Source organism: Bacillus rossius, chromosome 1 (assembly GCF_032445375.1).
Source record: "Bacillus rossius redtenbacheri isolate Brsri chromosome 1, Brsri_v3, whole genome shotgun sequence".
NCBI lineage: Eukaryota > Metazoa > Arthropoda > Insecta > Phasmatodea > Bacillidae > Bacillus > Bacillus rossius.
The window spans coordinates 160,615,166-160,638,991 of NC_086330.1; the positions used below are offsets into that span (position 1 = coordinate 160,615,166).

General features: G+C 35.2%; 1 protein-coding gene across 1 annotated transcript in view; it reads left to right on the forward strand.

Annotated features, from left to right (window-relative positions):
* Nucleotides 1-21,915, forward strand: part of LOC134546360 (uncharacterized) — a 114,564-nt gene extending 92,649 nt beyond the window's left edge. The window contains exons 10-12 of the mRNA XM_063389150.1: nt 1,510-1,592; nt 4,752-4,793; nt 7,286-21,915. Of these exons, the coding sequence (XP_063245220.1) occupies nt 1,510-1,592; nt 4,752-4,793; nt 7,286-7,418 (258 nt within the window). The 3' untranslated portion in view covers nt 7,419-21,915. The remainder of the gene's footprint in view (nt 1-1,509; nt 1,593-4,751; nt 4,794-7,285) is intronic.
* Nucleotides 21,916-23,826: the final 1,911 nt, after the last annotated feature.

Genomic DNA, 23,826 nt, shown 5'->3' on the forward strand with positions numbered 1-23,826 from the left:
TCTCCATAAATAGTAAGGTTAATTTACTTAATGTGTTCCAAAATGTGTACGTAAATATTCTTTACATAATATAAATACATAGAATAACACTTAACAATAAATATGTCACACCATTTATCTTTATAAGCCCACCATTGAATAATTTGTATGACAAATATGACACAGCATAATGGAATTTAGGTAGTTATGTACTTCAAAATTAAAGTGCTTATTCGCGTATCACTGCTTGACTCATACCAATCTTGTAAGGCTGTGATTTTTTTTTCATTATACCATTCATTTAACAACCTTTTCCATGTGAATCATTAATTCATTTTATTCATTTCTGTTCAAGTATCTAATGTCAGATATATTCCAGTTAGTACAACCAACAGCATCAGACTTACATAAACGTTTGATAGTCCTTATTTACGATACGCACGATTCTGCACACAGTTAACTTGCGTAAAAGTTAAGTGCGACCAACATAACTGTGGCCTTCATGACATTCTGCACGCCATGATACTTTTAGTTTTGTCTTATAATTTGAACATGATGCATTACCCCTACGTGTTTGCTGCCACTGGTTAGACTGATGTTCATCATGGCCCGATCTGTGGCCGAGCAACAACGGTACGGCCTGACGGCATACATGCGGACGTAAAAATATTTGGTCCTTTACACCCAATAGCCACAACTGAACTTGCCATAGCTGATTTTTTTACAACAGCCAATAGCTAGTCAGACCTGCGCATGCATCTTTTCCCCCTCTCATATAGCTAACTGTATGGCACAACACATCTGTTGTTTACCGAGTTGAAGCAGACTTCGTGGCGTCATGACCAAATTTTTTTTTTACGTTTGGTGATTTCATGCTAACTGTAATTTACAGACGTGCTATTCAAGACTGGGGCAGAAAAATTAACATTGCGGTAAATGTATTCGCGCAATTTAAAGGCGTGCTAAGTATGGGATTGATGTACCATAAATTCATGTAACATATGTGTATCAAAAGTTGGTCTACTGTGATACAAACACTTTTAGTTTAATATTTCACGACCATTATATCTGCTGTGAAGATGTTTATAAATGATGTTGAAATATGTATGTAAACTATTTTTTAACTCAAATAAAAGAATTTACTTATTAAATAAAAAAAAAAGCTTTTGAAGTTATTAGATTAGAAATTAATAGGGATTTGTATCTAAAAAAGAATTTTTGAAAACCTTGTTACAAACTGCCTCACTTAATGGATTACTATTGAGACTTAAATATTATCTGCAGGTCATCTCCTAGGTGTGGCCTTTCTCCAGTAATTTATGGAGTGGAGCTGCACACTTTGACACCCTTGGAAGGAAGTCTCATAAGTAGTTAATCATACCAAGGAATCTTTCCAGTTCAGGAATCAAAGACCATTTCTTAAGGTGTTCAGTTACTTCAATTTTTTCTTGTCAGTCAGTATTCATTAGATAGGTTGTGGCCTAGAAATTTGAATTTCATTATTTGCTTTAGTTTTTTCTGTTGTTCTAGGGCTCTATAAAACTAAATGAATGGAAAATTGAAGATATTGTTTGGTATCTTGGACATGAGCCAAAGAGAGACCCCCAAGTGAGGTTAGTATATTAGCCTAGTACCATAAATTTTTATGAACCTTTTTAAAAGCAAAACAAAATTCTTTACTCATACATTAAGTTATTTTAAAAATTAAGTCTTATTCAAGGAGACAGTAAATTACAATTTAGGAAATAAACTGTAAGTGTGGCTTATTTCTTTAGAAAACAATTACGTATGTATTTATATTTTCTCGCTAACGCTGAGAGTACCGTATTTACTCGCATAATCGTCGCAGCAATTTTACCAAATTTTATGGAAAAAAAGTGAGGTGCGACCGTTATATGAGGAAAAATTGAAAAAAAAAAATTTTAAGTAAAATTTTTTTGTAAATCGCTTGAAAATGCTAAATTAAGAAGTTATTATTTAGGTAGATGGTACCTATACGTAATATTTATTTACAATACGTACAAAATAAACAAAACAACTTTTGGTTACAAGAAGTTTGGCAAAATAAAAATATAGTAAGTATAAACACAACATTGCGAAAAAATCAATAAACAAAATACATTTATAAAACACATTCAGTCTGAACACTAACCAAGTTTATCTATTCATCGTCTGAACTAGATTCTGATGCATCAGATTCATTTGCCGGGACGTCAACGTCATCTTAGTCGCCGCTATTGTCACGTGTTATTCAAATTGTCTTTTTGTTTTCGCCAGTCACGAACAAGTTTTTCACTTACTGGAAATTATCTTTCCGCGGCCCGATTTCCGTGCTCTTCTGCAAATGCGATTACGCGCAACTTGAAAGTGGCAGTATACGAACTGTATTTACCCATATTTTCAAAAAATGAACTTTCTCAAACTATGAAATTACCGGTACTTTCCACTCCAATGCAAATGAGATAAAACAATGGCATCACAGCATCTTATCTTCCACACACATTCCTTCCTCCCACACGGCCAATTAGGACATGCCGCTCAAGGTTGGACCAATGATAAGCGCCACACGCCACGTGAAAGCAGGCTGTTCCATTGTGTTTACGGCTGTTCCGATCGCGCCACACGCCACATGAAAGCAGGCTGTTCCATTGTGTTTACGGCTGTTCCATTCGCGCCTCGCGCCTCAGTCGCCGTCAATAAATTAGGGTGCGACGATTATGAGGAGAATCTTAAATACCAAATTCATTACCTCAAACAATAGGTGCAACGATTAAGCGATGGCGACGATTATTCGAGTAAATACGGTAGTTTCACTGCAAAATATTGGTTTACCATTGATTTTACTACAAAATAAATTCTTCAAAATTGAATTTTCAGCAATCATTATTACAGACTGTGGTTATAGTTAGATATCTTTATTTGTTTTTTTTAGGTGATTTACCAACATTACTAAAACATATATTAGTGGAAGCATATTTAATATTAGTTTATATTTGTGGAGTATTAGCTGTATATGCATATTAAGTGTTTATAGGTTATTATTGTAACCTTTTTTGTCCCTTGGAATGCATGTGCTAAATTTAGCTTTGTAAAAACTGTCCCTCCTGCCAAGCTAGTGAAAGCTTCATTAATCATTGTTAATGAATAGATGTTGGCTTTACAAACTTTGTTCATTGTAATTTTACAGTCCCCACAAAGCTTGACCATCTGATTAGCCTTCCGAAAGGGTACTTTGAGATTCCAAGTGGTTTTAACCAATTCCTGGCCATGAAACCAGGTTCCTTCCCTTCAGCCACTAAATCTAGCAGTGCATTGACTAGTATTTGTCTTTACCAATACTTCTCGGGTCCCCCTGATTCCCAATCTTTCCTGTGACCAAGTGTGTCGGACTAAGTTTGCATCTGCCAGTGCTGGTAGGTTTGGCCACAGTTTCTTGTTGGTCTTGAAACTGATAATTGAGATACTTGCTCCTGTGTCAATACCCATGGGAAGTCTCTGACCATCTAGCCACACATCTAGGACAATCGGTAGTTCGCTTGTACACCTGCTAGCCATTGTCTGAAACACTGTAAACTGTCGATTCATCCTCTTCTCCAGAGTCAGGTTGGTTTGTTAAGTTGTAAGTCCCTACCGTGTCAAAGGCATGCTTCCCAGACCGGTCCATCTCTTTCCGATCTCTTGATGTGCCGCTCACTTCTGCATGAGCCTTTCTCCTCTTTGTAATACACACCCATAACAGGTTCCTTATTTTAGCATAATATTGCACACTGTCTGAAAGTGTCGGCAGTGGTTTGGACTATGGTTCCCATTGCACTCCAGCAAGTGCGCCTGTCAGCTACAAGTTGTTGGTTCACCAGAACCGGACCTCACTTCTGGTCATCCATAACCTCGCTCCACCTCCACACCGCCCCCGCAGCTGGGCTCAGCTGTGCTCATATGTCATGCACATTGTGGCTGTGGCTTTCGCCACTGTTGCCAACTCGACTGCCTCCTTAAATATTGTCTTTTGTCAGGATTGTGTTGTATCTTTGTGCTACGAGCACCATACACCACCCGGTCCCACAACATGTGATCTAAATCAGCAAAATTGCAGTGGATGCTAAGCTATTGCAAGTCTGCCACAAATACTGCCACAGATTCACATTCGTGCTGGTTCTTGTTATAGAATTTGAATGATTCCACGATCTCACTCGGTTTGGGTTCGCAATGTTGTTTGAGCATGCCAGAATGTCAAGAAATGCCACCTCTGATGTTAATGTCGGGGCCACTAATAAGGTCAGGAGTTTTTTTCCCACAAATAGTGAAAAAATTTGCTCGTTTTTCATCATTGTCTTTAATTTTGTTTGCCACAAAATTGTACGCCAAACGTTCCGAGTATGTGTGCCAAGTGTCCCGCCCTGGAAGGAATTCACCAAACAGGGGAAACATGGCCATCACTGTGTTTGTTTACATTTTTCCGTGCTCATGCCTGGGTCAAAAAATAAAAAAACTCATCACCACTATTATATCCTCCCTACACAACTACCAGCCTGCTGTTATTACTACATCCTTTGCTCTCCAACATTCTGTCTCACTACTCCCGAAACCGATCACAATGCAAACGACCGAATGACCTACATGCTGCCATCTTCACTCAGCTTCAACTGCAGGCCTACCACCCTCTCTGCGCCACACGTCCTATAGGACATAGGCTGTGTAATACATATTTTTTCCCTCATCTCCATAATTGTTTGTAAATATTTGTCTAAATCTTTCTGTGAATTTTTTTTCAGGTGGTCTGTAACATTTATTCCAAAAACTGGAAAACCTAAAAGGTGAGAAATTGTTTAATTTGTTATTTTTTGTTCAAAATCATATACTGCAAAATAATTATTTTTAAATTAAAAATTTAATTAAATTATTTGTAATGCAACATTTAAAAAAAAATTAAATGATTTAAAACAATAAAGTGAATTGTAAACTTTTAACAATGAAATCATAAACTTGTTGAAAACTTGGTACAGAATTTAAAGATGGCACAGTCAGCTTAGAGGTGCATGTTAAAAAGAAGAAGAAGCAACATACCTACAAGATGTTAGAAAATCAGCAGGTTCTAAACATACTGTTATTCAATAAAAAAATTTTTAACTGTCCCCATGCTTATTGGTTACTGATTACTGTTATGACTAAAAAATTTGAGAATTGAGTTCATGGTGATGAATGAGGATTAGTGGGTTGGAGATTCTTTTAATATTTTAACTGGGGACAACTTATTTAAATGAAACTGCAAACCCAAAACTTGCCAGAATTAGGTATTCAAATAAAACCTCTACCACATGGTCGAACTGGTGTGAAAAAAACTAAACATTAATAAACCAAACACTTGAAAGGCTAACAAACTCGCCAAGCTAAACTCGAAATAACTAGGTCTTTTCAGGCTCCTTATAAATGAAATTCCTTCCTTTTAATTACTTGAAATAAATGGTAACATTAGAAATAAACTTATTAATTCATTTTGACAGACCAATATTTATTACATGACTTACTTTTTACAAAAATTAATTGTTATTCTCATTTACTGTATATTAATTAAATTTTAATAGGCCATTAATGTACCTGCCTAACCACGCTGTCAAAAAATTCCTTTAACTCTTCTTAATTAAAACACCATTTTAGCATTCCAAATATTACTATTATCTTTCAATTTAATAAGTGTTACTCTAAATTATTTTTATGATATTCGTACAAATTATCTTTTGTTTCTCTAGATTTCAAATGGAACCTCGTCACTCTTAAACTTAAATTCATTTAAATTTCAAACGGATTAGACTTTCAGTCTGGTAAATCTTAAATTATCCTCGCTATGTTTAATTAAATCAAAAGATGACAACTTAACTCGTGAAGCTCTCGCACGATGACTTGTCTCGCTTGGGTATTCTGTCCTCTTGCAGATTGACGCCTACACGTTGTGTGGTTTCCTCATGTTTGCCGCCACCAGCTGCTGGATTACTAAGACCTCTAACAAGCCATGGCTGCTCCCTCTAACTCCTGTAACCTACTGAATCGCCCAAACTCATCAGTTTCCTGATCCCATTGGCCTCGCTCTATTACGTAGTCCTGTGGTTCAGCATAACACCTGCCGCTCTCTCTTTCACTTGTGTGTGTCTTGCGTGTTGACTGCCACATAACAATTTCATAACTGACCACACACAAACAAAAGAAGCTGTGAACTGCCAGAACTCATGATAGCAGTGTGACCAAGCCTATCTTATCTTAACTTTGGCTTAGTCTAGGTACATTAAATAGAAATGTTTCCAGAAAGAAAATATAGGTCTTATTAAGAAAGCAAACTTCTGACTAACCAATATTCAAAAAAGTCGCATTGTAGCATTATTTTTAGTGGATTGTAGTGCTGAAACAAAGTGAACAGTTTATTTCTTTCTGGCACATTTTTTTAATGTTTAATTGTGTAGGTAGACAGGAAATATTTGCAGTTGGATTTTACAGTTGGCTGAAATTTTGTTTGCTTCTGCTACCAACCCACTGTTAATGTCGTGAACTCCAAGAGAATGAGTAGTCAAAAGATGTGAGACATTCTCCCGAGGACTGTGGAAACCATCTGTGAAGACATTGAACCAGCAAATTTTTCCATTGATTACAAGTAGAGAAACTTTGGTGTGCACCAATTGTGTCACCAAGGATTTGGAAGGTCTCTGTGTGAGTTGTGACGTTAGGCGGCGGCCTAGCCGAAGGTTGGGGGGGGGGTTAAATATCAGAATATGCATCCTCCCCTAAGAGCCGTGATGGTCGAGTGCTCAGGTCTCTCAGCAAGTGGGAGAAGTGTCAGATGTTACCACGACACTATGGGTAGTCTTTGGGTTCTCCCGTTACTCCTCCACACATTCATACTGCCAGTGTTCCATTCTTATCACCCATCTCTCTAATGTCCCTGATTTCAGCGAGACTTTAAGCTCATTTAGCCTCTCATCCCCCAAAATATTTGTAGCTGAGATGCAAACACATTAAAAAATATTTTCAGTGGTTTGTCGCATTCTTTAATCCAGCATCAACCGAGCCACTATTGTTCATTTTTATGATTACGGTGCCGGCAGTTGACCTTTTCTCCAGGTCGCATTACTGCGCTGCCAGCGTTTTTAGTCTGCTCAGAGTGTAATGCTACCGTCAGTTTTCATTCCAGTAAAGTGTTTTCTGTTGTCTAGCAGGTTACATCTGTACTGTGTACTGAAAACTCCCCCCAGGTTCCCAGACTAAAGTCCCTTGGTATGTTTCTGACGTCAGGGAATAATTGCTTGCACTTTGCCGCCAGGTCAAAGGATAGTCCGTACTTTGGCTGCACGATGGCGGGAACCTCCAAGGATGAGCAGTTGCGATGGCTGAGTGCGATGCTGGGTGGTGAGTACCCGCAGGGGCTGCTGCCGCCCGTCGTCTTGCTGGTGTGAGGGCTGCCGTGCTGAGTCCTTGCCATGTCGTCCCACCAGAGTGTCAGGCGACTGCTCGGCGTTTACTTCTGCTGTGCATGAACTGATTGCATGTTGGTGCTAGGGGATGCATTTTTGTATATATAGGTAAGAATAGCATTTAATTTAGTGACAATTGTATCAAGTTTATATTATATTATCAGTTTTATATTATAAAAATATATTTGATTTTTAAGTTTATAATTATATTATGTATGGGTGTATGTAGAAGATATATTTTAACTTTTCAGTTGAATGTACATACTACCTACCTACTGATGGCAGTTTTAAAAGATAACGGCTCTCTTGAATTTTTTGTGCAATATTACAGTGTAGTATGTATCAACTTAATGATAGCTTTATTCATTTTGATAGGCTATGTAGAATGTAATCTCAGTACAAAGTATGTATTTTACTTTTAAGTAATTCTCACTTGTAAGGATATAATTATACATGTATTTTTTCCTTAAAAAACACTTTACATTTAATAATAGTAAAGTATAATGTACTTTCATTATTAAATACCATAATTAAGGGTTTTTCTGGTACAGTTTAATGAAATTTCATTTTAATGTATCTGGATGGATTTACATATGGGTTATAGAAGATTATAATTTCATTTTAGCGACCACATAGAAAAAGATATTTAACAAAACATGCATCAAATATTTTGAATTGCTTTTTGTGTTCTCATAAAATAATTTTAATTTTGTAACTGTGGTGACTGACATGAAAACTTATATGCGCCATCATCTTAATATTTAAACTAGTCTAGTGCAACAACTTTGATGTAATCACAGAGTTATCCATTGTAATGGGTCATTCAGAGTTGATGTTTTGACAACTTTGGTAACTTAGTGTGTGTATCTTGCTGTTAGTATATCCTTGGTTGGCATACCTGACCTAATCATTTAGGTAGGGGAATAGAACAAGCGACTTTTCAGTGACCAAGGATTGCTTGGAAATAACCCTTTGGCCAGTTTCTGAAGCAATATTGAGTTCAGGACATTGTTTTTTTGTCATACAAAGCATATGGGAGGGGGGAGGGCACTAATTTTAGACAGCACTTGTTAAGTATTAACACACACAATAGTGATCCTTCTGCTATTTGTTACTGGCAGTCGCTTTTACGGTTCCTCTCAGACATGCCGTGTTTCCTTTTTTTCTGCCATAGACACACACACACACACACACACACACACACACATGAATATGCACACACATACACACACATGCATATGCGCACACACACCGGTAATGCTTATTGCTTACCAAGTGTTTATTAAGACTTGGCCGTGCCCACCTCTAAAGTCCCTAGACTGTGGATATGTAACAAAAATAAATAAATAAATAATATGATTAAAAAAAGGACCTCCCCACTAAGCCTTTTATCACTCTTATGACCAGAAACTTACATCTTTTACAGTATGGAGCATCATACTAATACCTAACTACGAGTTGTCTGTGTAGCAGCATAAAGTGTATGACCTCAAAAAGGAAAGTGTAAAATAGCAAATAGGCGTATTCAGCTAATTTTCCTGCTGTTGCCAAGTTCATGTATGGGAGTACTGCCATATCTGCTACCACTTCTTCGGTCTCAGTGAAGGTGCTGGCAGCTGCTCACGGCTGTGGTAACGTCTCATCCTTAGTTTGCAATGTGCATTTTAAAGGACATTTACTCTCTCCACTGCAAGATATCTGTCATTTAGCGCTATCCTTGATTCAGTGTGTTCTGTTGCTGGATATATGCCATAAAGCACAACAGTTTTAGACATGCCTTTATAGAATAAAGAAATTTTTTTTTCCTATCTGAAACATTGTATTTTTTAAAGGAAATTTTGGAATAGGATTTTAAAAGTAAATTATCTTGTACGTATTTATTTAGAGCATCATTTGATGATAATCAATTTTTATTTCTAAAAAGATGCAACTGAAAGATGCCATCTTGGTTTCAATAATTTTTGTTAAAAAGATTTTTATATAATTTAATATTGAAAATGTAGATATGGTTTGAGCATAGCACATAATTTAAAGGAATGCCTTATTAATAGTGACAGACTACTACAAATAGTTTATTCTGTGAAAAGATAGTTGGTGTTTAGCATTTTTTCTTTCATAAAAACAGCTGTAATAATACCATCCATACACTATTTTCTTATTTAAAACAAAATAAATATAATTAGCAATGAATGGTGCAAAAAATAAGATTTTTAATGAATTTGGGAACAGTGGGTGCCATTTACTCTGTATTGCAGTCTTAAGTGTGAGACACTCTCTAACTGTGCCGATCATCACCAAAGGGCAGGAACAAGCCTATCTGTTTTAGAGCTACAGAAATAAAAGCATGTGGCAGTTAGTAAGACTATCTTCTCTTCTGAATTAATTATAATTGATTTCAGGGTTATTCTGAAGATTTTCTAATTGACCTTTGGCAGTCTTTTCTTCCAACCACTTTAAGAAGTTTGACCAAAACATAGCCAGTCGTACACCTTTCCCAACTGATTACCTACATATCGAGACAAGCTGTATCATATTTTTAATGTCCTCTTGACTAAAAGAACCCCGCTCAGCAAGAATGCACCATATAGGCCAAAGGCTTTCATTGTTAGCCATTCACCCCCAGACTACTAAGCTGCAGACCCATCCCAAATTATCAAGGGTTTTGCTTACTTGAAGACCCAACCATGTGCCAGGTTAGTGATTCATATTTTAAATTTTATTAAGCACGATCAAGTCACTATCAACAAAATCACTTTTAAATGTAAACTGCACTGTGCATTGCAAAGAAAATAACATAGTTGGTGAACGTTTACTGTAGGTTGTTTTTCTAAGTTTTAAACATTTAAACATTGTAAAAATATTCAAAGCACATACCCACAATTTTTTTGTTTCAAACTTTTTCTATAACTATATTGTTCTCTTCACGGTGCACAGTATGGTTTTTGTTTGAAAGTGACATTGTTAAAAATTATTGAATCACATCTATGTTTTCTTTACATGTTATACCCTGTCCCTGCACATGGCTGGGTGTTCAGGTAGGTAGAACCACTTAGGAGGAGGGTTAGAAAATAAAAAACCCCATCTTGGATTCAACTATTTTCAGAATGTAGCGGATTATTTTGGTTTATTTTCGAAATTTTTTTTTTTTTTTTTTTTTTTAATCGAGGTGTAACACGTAAATTATCTGTGTGCCCAAAGTTGAATTTGCTTCAGCTGATATTTTTCCCAGGTGAAATGATTGGCATTCAGTATTGAAATATATTTTTTTTAAATGGTGACAATCTATTATCAGTGATGTTTTTTTACAGTTCACTTAAGGAAACATTTTTGGACACTGCAGTGAGTAGTGGGTTTTCTGGAGGTGCACCTGGTTCTTTCATTGGGCAATTTCTAGCTTCACAGCTTTTCTGTAAATAGAATAATAAAATTCAGAGTTTTTTTAACACTACAGACATTCTTCTATTTACCCTGAAAAGAGTGTTTCAAAATTTTTACTGGTTTCTGAGAAATAACAGTTTATAGGTTACATTAGGTAGTCTGTGTAATGATGCTGCCGCCACCATGTTGTTTTTTTTTTTTTTTTTTTGTGTAGCCAAGACTGTTTTCCATTAGATATTGGCCTGAACCTGTTGTTGCACTCTACTGTTTACTTGATACTAGCTGCAACATGATCCTGTGGTTCTCCAGAGATCCTAAGGAATACAGGCAAAATTAAGATGGAAAAAAGTATTGAACTGGCTGTAACGTACTGGCATTTAAACATCCCTCTTTTAGAAAACGGCTTCAGCTAAGCTATAGTCCTAAGCATCTCTGGAGAACCACAGGATGAAGTTGCAGCTAGTATCAAGTAAACAATAGTGTGGTGTCAACAATCAGGGCAATCTCGTAGAAAACAGTCTCAGCTACGCTAATGTAACCATGTCCCTTAGTTATTACAAAACATATTCTAGTTAGATATGTGGATGTATACTGGCTCTTCTTATAGTCATATTTAAGTTGAGTTAAATAGTCATATTTGAGTTAAGAGTACTTCATCAGAGGTTTGGGACACTGCCTATGTTTAATTTCTTGAAATATTATTTCATTTGAATGTAACTGTCTTAACATTTCACACTAGATCATTTTACTTATCAGGAATAAAGAAGTACTTTGCTGGTAGATTGAATAAAAGAAAAAAATAATATTCTGAACATAGTTTTTTTTGCAATAATTAGCTATACAATAAATTACTGCATAAAAGATTATGTTAACGAAATTGCATGATCAATAATTTGTGATGTAAAATAACTTAATGCAATTTGTATAGCTTTGAGGATGCTAAGATCAAGAAATTTAACTTTCTTTTAAATCAGAGGCCTCTATAACAAACTTTTTTAAGTTTGAATTAATACTGGGACCAATAATTTTGGTATAGTGCTTTATATTTGAAGTCGTGATTTCTTTATGTTGACATTACAAAATCCAACTAATATTATGAATGTGAAAGTTTGTGTGTGTTTGTGTGTATGTTTATCACTCAGTAAATGCTGATTGGATTTTCATGAAATTTAGTATAGAGTTACTTTAGGTCCTGAAGAGTACTTTTCATCCCGGAAAAATGTTCCTGTGGGATAGTAACAGTAACAAAACGCAACCCTGCAATTTTTGATTGGATTTTTTTCTGCATTTTAGTGAATTCAGTAGGTGTATGTCCTGAAATACATAAAAGGCCAAGTAGAAAAATAAATTAGTTTGAACATGACAATGATTTAAATATAAGCTTATGTGTATAAGTTTGTGTTAAAAAAATGATACAATTTTAAAAATATGTATCTACCTGTGCAAAGCTGGGTATCGTAGCTAGTAATAATACAAAACACATCCTTACCTCAGTCTTCCTACAGCACACCAGCCGTCAATAAGACTGGTGGCAAGGTGAAAGATTTGTATTGACGCTGCAAATTGGAATAGTAGAATCCAAAAAGGCAGCAGTGCCAAGAACTTTGAAGCTTGTACTTAGCATGGTTAGAACAGGTACTGTTTGGAGTGGTGCAGTTTGACCCACAAATAATGTGGGTTGGTATGACATCAGGTCATGGCAGTGGCGGAGAGGACCTGAAGTATTTAAAAAAAAAATCTAGGGAAATAAAACTTATTATTTACTACATATTAGATCTTCTGGCTAAAATGGGAATGATATCCCCTAATACACGACTACATCTTGTATGTAATATAACTTCACACAATATTATTTTAATTGACACACTGACGATGTAAAGAGGTGGTGGAACAGAAAACAATTGCCTCCCCCAAGCAGAACCACAGCCGTGTTAAACCTGTTCGGAAGGCCCCAAATTTGTGTAGTACTTAGAAGCACCAACAGATGGCAGGCATGTCAAGAAAGTAAGCACAGGTATGCAAGTAGTTAAAAATTTGACTGACAGGGTGTACAGTATCGCGTGGAGAACCGCGCTCCACTCCCGGTATTGTCAGGGGAAATGGAGGGGGGGAAAGTTTGGCATTAGACTGACAGGCTCAGACCGGGAATGTTTGTGTGTGTTGGGGGGGGGGGGGGGATGTTTACAAACTTAGCTGACCATGCTTAAGGAACTTAGACGCAGGGCGAGCGGGGCAGAAACTATTGACAGTGCTAGGAATGCTGGCCACAGTAGCGTAGCGAGTTCCAGATGTGTCAAGGGTGTCGGGACAGGATACAGATGTGTGAGAAGGTGTGTTCAAAGATGTGCTATCCAAGTCATGATGTGCGCGGCACGCTATTTTAGATGTGAGTGTACCACGTGTCTGAGAAGAGTCCTATATGAGCTAAGCCCAGTAGCAGCCTAGAGGAAAGACGTGGAGAAAATACAAATTAAACGATCTTAAAGTATTAGAATTTATTTAAAAATTGCCTAATGTTTCCCTTCAAATTTATATCTTGTAAAAGTTTTAACTGATTAAATTTGAAAAAAATAGTGTTCCCATGACATTAACTTAAAGTGACACACTAAAATTAGCACAAAATACATTTACATCACTGTAGAAAGCACAGGCGATCCGATCAGGTCACTATCACATTGAAAACAGTCTCGGCTATGCTAGCAAAAAAATAAAGCACAACATGGCACTGGCCACATCTTTGCTCTTGCTACCTAATGTAACCTGTAAAGGGTAATTTCTCAGAAACCAGTTGGAATTTTAACCTCCTCAGTGGATTTGGGCTGTATACTGTACATCACAAATTTGGAATGATTCAGAGCCGAAAACGTATTACACATTATAAAAATATGATGTAATGTTTTTTCACTAATGTTGGTGGTCCTGTATACACTTATACTTGTATCATATCTATGACTTCGTTTGTTTACGATTTATAGTATGTACAGTATAATGTACATTTTCCCTCAATTCAAATCGATAAAAGAATGTTGTTTACATCTGTCATATAAAATATGTTTATATTTACCACTATTTTCTTTGAATAACATGTAATAGCAATTAAATTTTACGTTACTAATAGAAACAATATCATTATATTATTCTGAATAAAAAATACACAAAACACAAATATTCAGTAAAAATTATAAAATATGACATAAAAAATCACACAATTTCGTAAAATACCATAAAATGTGTGTGTGTGTGTGTGTGTGTGTGTATATATATATATATATATATATATATATATATTTATTTATGTGGAATCAGGCCAATTCTGTGAACATTCAAATGTTAAAACCTAAAATTTACCTAAATTCACAAACCTACAAAAAAAAAACTATTTTCTTGTGTGAAATTCAGTGAAGCAGTTTCTTTTCTGATTTATACAAAGATGTACCATACACTTTTTACAATAGAAATGGGTACGAAGCTTTCCACAATTGACATTTTTGCACCGTGTTGGTTCCTTTTTTCCATCATGTAGTGGCAAATGATCGACATTGTCCAACTGAACAGTTCCCAACGGTCGCTGTTCCGTACGACCTTTGACAACTTTTGGAGCTGGAGGTGATGCTGACTCTATGGATGGTCTTCCTCTTTTCTTGCATGCTACCGTCTTTCCCACCTTTATCAACTCCTCAGCCAACTGAAGACGGAAGTGAAGGAGATCGAGCTGATCCTTCTTTGGTGTGTTCACCTGAACACGCTTGTATTCCAACCATGAATTGGTAATTGCCATATCAATGGCATGAAAAATAAGCCAGAGCGTCCATTTTATGGAACGAACAGTTATTCGGTACAGACTTATGAATCTGTCAAACAAATCCACGCCTCCCATTGCTGCATTGTAGCACTTGGTCACTTCTGGGCGAGTGATGTTGACATACTCTTTTGCTGCAGTATCCCATCTTTTTGCAGTGTCTGTTTCACCTATGCCTACAAAGTTGGAGGCAAATATAACAGATCTGTTGTCTAACCATTTGGTTACAACTATGTCACCATCTTCACTTACAACTTCCTCACTATGTCCTCGTTTCATCTTCTTTTGTTTCAGGATTTTGTCATCAGTCAGTGGTGGGTTACAAAACCTGTTGAGGCGAACAGTACATGCAGAAAATATATTTCGACTTTTTAGGATCTGTAATAGGGGGTAAGAAGAAAAGTAATTATCAAAATACAGGCAGTTGCCAGCAGTCAATCGCTCCGAGAGTTTCAGCACCACAGCTGCTCCTAGTCCGAATGATTTCAATTGTTCTTGATCAAGCTCTGTAGACTTTCCTTGATAAAGAAGAAAGTCACAACACATCCCACTTTTCCCACACAAAACAAAGTTTTTAATACCCCATGGGCTGGGCTTTCCCTTTACGAATTGTTTCACAGAGATTTTACCAGTAAAAGGTATCATCTGTTCGTCAACTGCAACATCTTGCTCTAGTTCCAACTCCCGACATCTCTTTAGAACACTATCAAACAATGGACGCACTTTGTAAAATACATCTCTTTTGATGTTGTTTTGTGAAGCAGCTTCCCAATTGTCCACAAAATGCAAATTGTTGCGGATCTGAAAAAATCTTTTGCGAGAAACTTTCGTATTAGATACAAGCTCTATGTTGATTGTTGGGTCCCAATAAAGCTCAGCTCGTGGAAGTTGGAGTGAGCCCATTAGGATATGAAGAGCAATCACAGACTCTAGTTCATGAATGGAGCAGTCCTTGAATGTTTTGTTATTTTGTAGGGCATACATTTGAGTAAAATTGCATGCATCTTCTAACAGTGAAACTGGAACATATTTGCGAAATATGTGGAGTGGGGAGGGAATATCATCCACAGGAGAGGGCGAATTCCATTCCGGGGTTGGTCTGCATGTGTAAATTTTTTTTGTCCAACGAATTTCACTTTTAGGTGTAGTCACTGTGTTCAAAGATTCTCTTACACTTTCCTCCACGACAGATAAATCTTCCACAGCTGTACATTCTTCAATAGCTGCAACGTCTTCAACACCTACTAATTCTTCGCTGTTATTTTGATGGATTTCTTCTTCAAAATTTACCTGATCATTTTCAGAGTTCACTTCAGAGCCCACCCGAAATCCCGCATTATATAATTCTTTGTCACACACAAGTTCTTCATTGTCGCTCAAGTTTTCTAGATCAGAAACATTTCCAGATTCAATCAAGTCCAATATATCACTTGTAAATACAATTTTACTGTAAGTGTGCTCCATAGCACTCATTATTTACAACAATGTAATCGAAACAAGCTATACAAATCACTACAAAACATACTCTACTGACATGACCATGTACACTATACTGTACATTATTTTTCTTGACCTGTTATTGTTGAAAATAATCAACTTTTCAGACACAATTCATTTTATATTCTCACATCAATACTTCTTTTGTGTGCAAATATAAGATTTTTTGAAACAGAGACTATAGCAACTACGTCACATTCGTTTCTTTGAGCATCTACAACAACGCAACACCAAACCGCCAATTTTGAAACAACAAATCAAAATTCATAGATATCATCACAAACTATAGACACCTACATTACATATATTATAAGTGCAGTAAAGTGTACACTGACTTTCAAACAATTTTCTGAGGGGTTTTGTATTTCTTTGACCTAATCACAAATCTGTGTACAGTATAATGTACATTCGCTTTAAATTGTTTTCAAGCAGTCTTATTAATTTGCCACTGAGGAGGTTAAAATGCTCTTTTGAGGGTAAATAGAGGAACATCTGTAGTGATTAAAAGACAACATTCAGAGTTGTATTTTTTTTACGGAAAAGCCGCAATGTTAGAAATTTACCTTCCTATTCATCCATTCGTCAGTGCTATATTAGCATCTCACCACCTTCTGTTGTGTCTAACGACTTTGATTTCTACAGGACGTTAAACTCATCTACTCACTTTCCAATTTTTACAGCATTAGAAAATATTTTAACGCTATGTGCCTTAAAGAAGGCAAATTGTTAGTAATAAACATTTTTAACAACCTTTAAACTGTTTCAAGTTTCTATCTCGTGCCCTTATATCTTGGCACTTATTAAGGCTTGGGAGATGCACACTGGTCCATCTAGATTCTTTTAGATATGATTAAGTAGGGAGACTTCTATATGACTGTTCAGTACCACCTTGTACTTTTTAATTCAATTTAATGGCCTGTGACCGTATTAAGCCCACCTACTGAATTATTCCTCAGGTTGAAAGTGAAGCATTGCAGTTACACACTATAATAATCTCATCCCCATCTTCAATGATAAAGGTAACATACGCTTGCCCTCACGGAATTAGCCGAGCGGCCACCGACCTCTCTGGTCTGTGGGCTGCAGGAAGACAATGGTTACGTAGGTGGTTTCTGATCAATCCATTTACATACCTGATTGTTTGAGATAGTTAAACCAAACTGCTTTTATTTGAGTTTTCCTTAACTATAATATTAGTAATATATTGTCAAAACCTTGCCGTACTTTGTTTTATAATTGTTTTATATGTCGGTATTGTGTTAAAATAGTGCAACCATGAGAGTTTTTATTTATATTGTATTACCTTCTATAGCTTCTGCATCTCTAGAAATTATGTTGTAAAGAAGCTTTCGGATGAAAAATGAAGAAATTCCACAAAATGTAACATTGCAGTCATCCTAGCATAGAATGAAACATTTAAACTTAATAAAACAAATTTGGAGTTTCGCAAAGCTTGTTGAGAAGACAGATCGTATTCGCAACACTTGAACTAGATTTTAATGTATTGTATGTTGATTTTAATTCTTATTTCATCGATGTTAATTGTGTATTGTTTGTCTGCAATATTCGACACACTTACTTCATTAAGTTCACGATTTAAAATTCTATATTACCTGAATGACTTTTTAGTTCTTAGCAGCTGTATTTGTATTTTTTTGAAAGCATTTCAAAACACCATAAAATCTTTTTTTTTTTTTTTCTTGATTTTGCATTTATTCATCATTATTTTCCTGAGAGTATTGTAGTTTTAAAGTTTACAACTTTTTACATAATTCTTCAACCATCTGCATAAGACAGTTAATTTTTGAATCAGAATGTTATTACTACTGCAAGAAATGTCATGTTGGACTTGAATCGCTTATTATAAACAAGCACATAAGTATAGAAATTTTTACTCAACTCTACTTTTCCATTAAAATAAATATAACATATAAATTATAATATTTGATGTCTGTAATTTCATAACACTTGGTTATGGATAGTTTGGGCATTAATTGTAACTTGATGGATTGCTAAGTAGTGGCAATGGAGGTTATACAATTCAAGATGTAACAGGTTAGCATAACAGCACAGGCATAGAAAATCACATAGGTTGTGCCTAAAAGCTTAAAACATTTTATTATAATAAGTACCATCTTAATTTTTTAGCTGTATTTGAGAATTAAGTGACTTAAACAAAGCTTAAATAAGTAGTTTTCATAATTGCAGTGATGGGTCAATCCACATAAAATGTTATTAAAAACATAAAAATCTATTATTATTATTATTATTATTATAATTATTATTTCCTATCTGCTAGAGGTAGCAACAAAATTATTGGTAGATTATTACTAACTGGGACTGTTAACAAGTTTATCAAATAATTTTAAAAATGTTGACTTATCATCCAAGGATTTTCTAAGAAGGTTATATTGGTTATATTACATAATGTTTCTTCTAAACTATATAAACTTGCTAAGCGGGAACACCTACTTAAGTGAGAACTCTGATAAGGATTTACTGTAAATGCTTTATGGTAAGATTATAAAAGAAAAGGGACGTAAGTGGCCCATACATGTACAAGCTCGGTTCGCGTGTTTGGCTCGGCCTACGAAGAAGGAAATCTGCACGTATGAGGGCTGTAACAAGCCAGACTTGGTGTTTGGGCGCTCTGAGCCCAGCTCATTTGGACAGGGCCGTCGGCATCGCTCGACTCGCTTCTGGCTTGCCATTGGCTAATGAGTGTGTGAGCTGGGATCAGGTTTCAATACGTGCTTCTTCCACACTTTCTCAGTCTATGATACATCCCGACTTGTACCTTACTCTCTTTTTTATGCTGCAAGTACTACAGTGTTTCCACACATTATCTTGTATGGGATAATATATAGTTGACAACTGATTTCTATGGGTCAGGTTTTTATGGGGAAAAGTTTGAACAGATTTTCTGTTAGTGCAGAGGCCTCATCTGCACAAGGAAAAAATATATATATTCTCAACAGTGTCTTCACTTTTCAGATTATTATGTTCACTCACCATTCTTCAAATTACAGTGAAAACACTGATTCTTCAATTGCACCTCCATCAGAAATTTACCTGTTGCATCTTACATCGGCCATAAATTCTGAGTTTGTTTCCACAAGTCCTATGAAAATAAGGCTTTGGCATCATTTGTAGTGCCTTCATTAGAAGGTTTGTTACCACCCAAGCAACCATCACAATTGGGAAGGTTCCATAATGTGATCATATTCCATTCTTCTTGAGTGGTTGGAATGGAAGAGCTGCAAGTATGCATAATAAAATTCAAATTTGGTACGGGGTGCCCTGGGAGTTGCTGCTTACATACATTTTTTTTCTCCATTCCCCATTCTCATACATAATGCCATTACCTTGACAATATTCCTCGCCCAGAAGGGTCAGGTGGCCTGTTGAACCTCCTCCGTGTTAGGGATTGGGGCTCGCAGTAGTTCCCCATGAATGATGAATATCCAATAAGTGCGAGTCATTAGCCGTGTTGATCATGTCCCTGCCCTTTGTCAATGAACCAGTTTCAATTCTTTTTCTGAACCTTTATAAAAAGTTTCCCTACAAGTTTTTTTAACAAAAGGAATTTTTTTATTTACTTATATAACCAGGATCCAACTTTAGTAAATGTAATGAAAAATTTTCTACAATTCGCAGGAATGTACTGATTTTTAAGTTAGAAAACTAATTTCCACATGCAACTAAAAACTGAAGTAAGGCATCAAAAATAAAAATGTAAATGCTAGCAAAAGGCTGCTGGAAATTATAGTTTCGTAACTTCCACTATGTATTCAGGGACTTTTTTGAGACTTTCGGGACCCGTAGACTTCCTGTTTGTACACACTGCCCGTCACTGCTACCAGTTGAATGGCTGAGTGACGTCTTCAGACTGGTGTGCAACAGCTTGCAAGCTGTTGATAACCATTGGAAAGATGTAGATAAGATGTAGCAAGGTTTCCGTGGGTGAAACTCTCCCCCCTCTTCCCTTCCTATTGTAGGCCCTTGCTGAGATGTCTTGCCTATAAACTCTTTGATCTTCTGTGTCGTGCCAAGTTTGTCATCTTTAATGTCCTGTTCCAATCCTTTGTCATTGTGGCTCTCTGTGTCCTTTGCATAGAACAATGTCACATTAGTCAAGAGATTGGAGACTCAAAAGAAGATTAGAATAGGATTTCAAAGATGCAAAACCTGTCTCTACACAGGAGTTCAAAAGGTTAAGAAGTACGTATACTCCATTGAAGACAGAAAGAAATTGAGTGAAAATGAGAAAATTATAGTCTAGGCCCTATTTCCTGTTACAACTTTATTATATTGACAATATGCACTACAAATTTGCCGGTAAGATTTTTGCTTTATCTAGTGTTAGGTTCATAATAAAATAAAATAAAAACCATATCCAGGAGGATAAATTAATAAGGTGTAAGAACTGGTAAATTTTTCAATCACTCTTAATTTAATGACCCATCTGCATTTGGGACCCAGTTATGTGTTATTTAAAGTGTGTGGGTTCATACAAATGTATTAGTCAAATTGTAATTTTTGGACTATATGTATAATTAGTTAATATGATTACATTATTATTCATTAATTATTTACAATACAGAATATATTTATGCAAGAATATTTTACTGTAATATCTTTATATTTACTTAATTATTGTTGTGATTTTCATGAAACATTATTTCTGTGGCATTATGTACTCGTGTTTTTTTTTTCTAACTTTAAGAAAAAATTATAATGTATTGCATGTTTACTGTTTATCCTTGATTGTTCAAATTTCATAATTAAAACTAGTTCATACATGGAATGAATTAATATGGATCCTACTATGAACATTGTAACTAGAGCTGGGCGGGATCACGATTTTACAGGAAAAAACAGGAACGCATCTTTCTGGAAACATTTTAAAGTGCCAAAATTGTTTTCAGCAAAATATTTATAATAAAAAAAAGTACTCCACTGTATCCTAAGTTGATGCATGTACGCAATTGCAAACACACCATTTTCAGAAGTTCATACTCAGTGTTTGTGTAAACATGGTAAACATGTAAGAAACAATTATTTGTTTGGTTCATAACATGTGCAGGTATAGGGGAAAAGAAGTAAATTTGGCTTTTTTGCTTAAATTTTGTGGTTATTATAAAATTAAATGAATTTAGACTTATTTTATGGTATGTTGCGGTTTGTGAAAAATACATGCTTCTACAAAATTATAATCGCAAGATTTAGGCCTTCACAATAAATTACCTATGTGAAAATAGACAAATTATGCCTGATCTTGTCCCATTTCCTGCAGAAAATGTTTTATAAGCAAAATTCTCTATCCCACCTAGCTCTAATCTTAACCATGTCTGTTATGAATTATGTTGATTAATCATCATTGAAAATTGAATCTTAGGGTTTATTTATGTGTTATAAATATAATAATTTTAAAAAATATATGTTTACACACATTTTTAATTTTTGTCAAGCATTTATGCAGTTATGCTTTTAATGTACATTCTGTTTCATGTACCTATTGCATGCAGCTTTTTCAAGGTTACCTAATAATGTATTATTTTTTATAATTTTAAGTGTCATAAAGTATCTGGGGTACAATTATGTGAGTAATGAGTGAAATAATTTTAAAATTAACGATGTGCAGTGAAAAGCTATCTGATAAGTTCCTATATGTGTTGTGCAAATCATGGCTGAATTATTTGTTGTATTATTATAACTTGAATTTCATGAACAGTAAAAATTATGTTAATTGTTATTGGCAGTAAAATGTATTTTTTTTTGTAAATACAGCAAGCTAACAGTTAAGCATTTGTTGATATTTCTACAAAGGATTTCTATTTAATTAGAGATGGGCCGAGACTCGAAACTCAAGCAGAGTCGAGCAAGTAGCTTCAGCTCGATGTGGTGTGAAAATCAGAAGTTCAATGCACCTGACCTGATGAGATTTATTTTTTAAGCTCAATACATATTTGACATGTGCAATGACTATCATGCAAAATTTTATAGTGAAACTTCGTATTTACATTCTTACTATTTCTGTTTTCCTACCATTTACGCAGTTTTATAAAAGTATGGTGTATATTACATAATTACAGAACCCAGAAAATGTATATGCAGCAATTTACATCACAAAACACTACAAATTGACACCATTTTGGAATAAAATGCTAGCAGTATACAATAGATTTGTAATGCAGAAACAAACTTTGAGTATAAAATATTTTAATGCCTCCCAAATGTTTATTATCTACTAGTGTCAAACTATAGTATTGATTATTGGCATGACTTAAGATTTTTACACACAAGGCTATTATGCAATTTTCATTCAATAGGTGCCTTTTTTTGGCATGTAACATCTTAGCTCTCAGTATAAGGCATTCATTAGAAGTAATTTCATGAATGGAATTGGAATTGAATGGAATGGAAATGTCAACGACCACGGTGCTGCCATCTGTGGCGGATGGTGTGAACCAAAGTTAACAAAGTCAAAGGTAATCATTACAGTATTAACTGTTTATTGGATTTTAATAAAATTCCTTGTTGAAAATCAGGTCCAAAGCTGAGGTATAGTATTTTTTCAAAGGTGTCTCCCCCCCCCCCCCCCCCCCCCACAATTTTTATCGCAGAAGTTTCATTGCATAGTTTAAACTTTTGGTCTGCTAATCAAATGATTCAATAGTTGACATAGATGCTTCGTCAGCAATTCTAGCAGTAGGTGCGGAAACTTATATGATTCACTTCCAGAAATGTAGTTGAAAACACAATTTGCATATATTTATCATGCTCTGCATTATTTTCAAGAATTCTATGTTAAATTTTGTGTCCGAGTTTCATATTATAAGTGTATTTGCAACACGAGAACTCATGAATTTGCTTGTTACCGAGGTTAGATGTTACACATCAGTGGCGAGTAGGTAATGAAAGATTCTCTCAATTTTTTTTTTATATACATGGTGTGACATTTTAAAGTGGAAGTATATTCATTTTTGAAGTGGGAGAAATAGTTGTTCACCAAAAAATTGCAGAAGAAAAAAAAAATTTTGAAGCTAACTTTACTGCCAGTTGTGTTTATACTTTGTTTCAGTAATTTTTGAAGCACATTCTTTAACATGTCCATTGAATATTTTAAAAAAATGTTTATTAGGTTACTTAAATACTGAAAACATTACAAACCTGCAATGTAAGATGAATAAAAACTTAAGTGCAAGTTATGTCAGCTGCATTAATAATACCTATTTCATATGTAAATAATATGTAATACATAATTAATTTAGCTGACCTAACCTAATCAACCTTTCACTCTAGTTATTATTACCCAGAAGCCACTCTTCTGCAGAATTAATGAAACATTTAATATATTTTTAAGCAAAGCTAAAAACATAAGTCTTAAACCTAGATGCTGATAAAATGTATTTTGCTTATTCATCCCATTTACCTCAGTACTAATGATGAACTACTTTCAACATTTACCTAAATATAATTTGTACTAGTAATTTTCTGCATGCATTATTTATTTTGACCCTTATATTAGTGCTATATATTGTGACTCAGAAATTTTGTGAATTCTTATGGCATCAGGCTAAAATTCGAAGCTGTATTTTTGCTCTGCCAATTTTTACTTTTCCATTGGCTGATTTCTAAGTATGAACCTTTTTGCTCTCAGTAATAGGCTCTAACTGATTTTTTATTTCTCTTCTAGTTTGGACTTATTGGTTC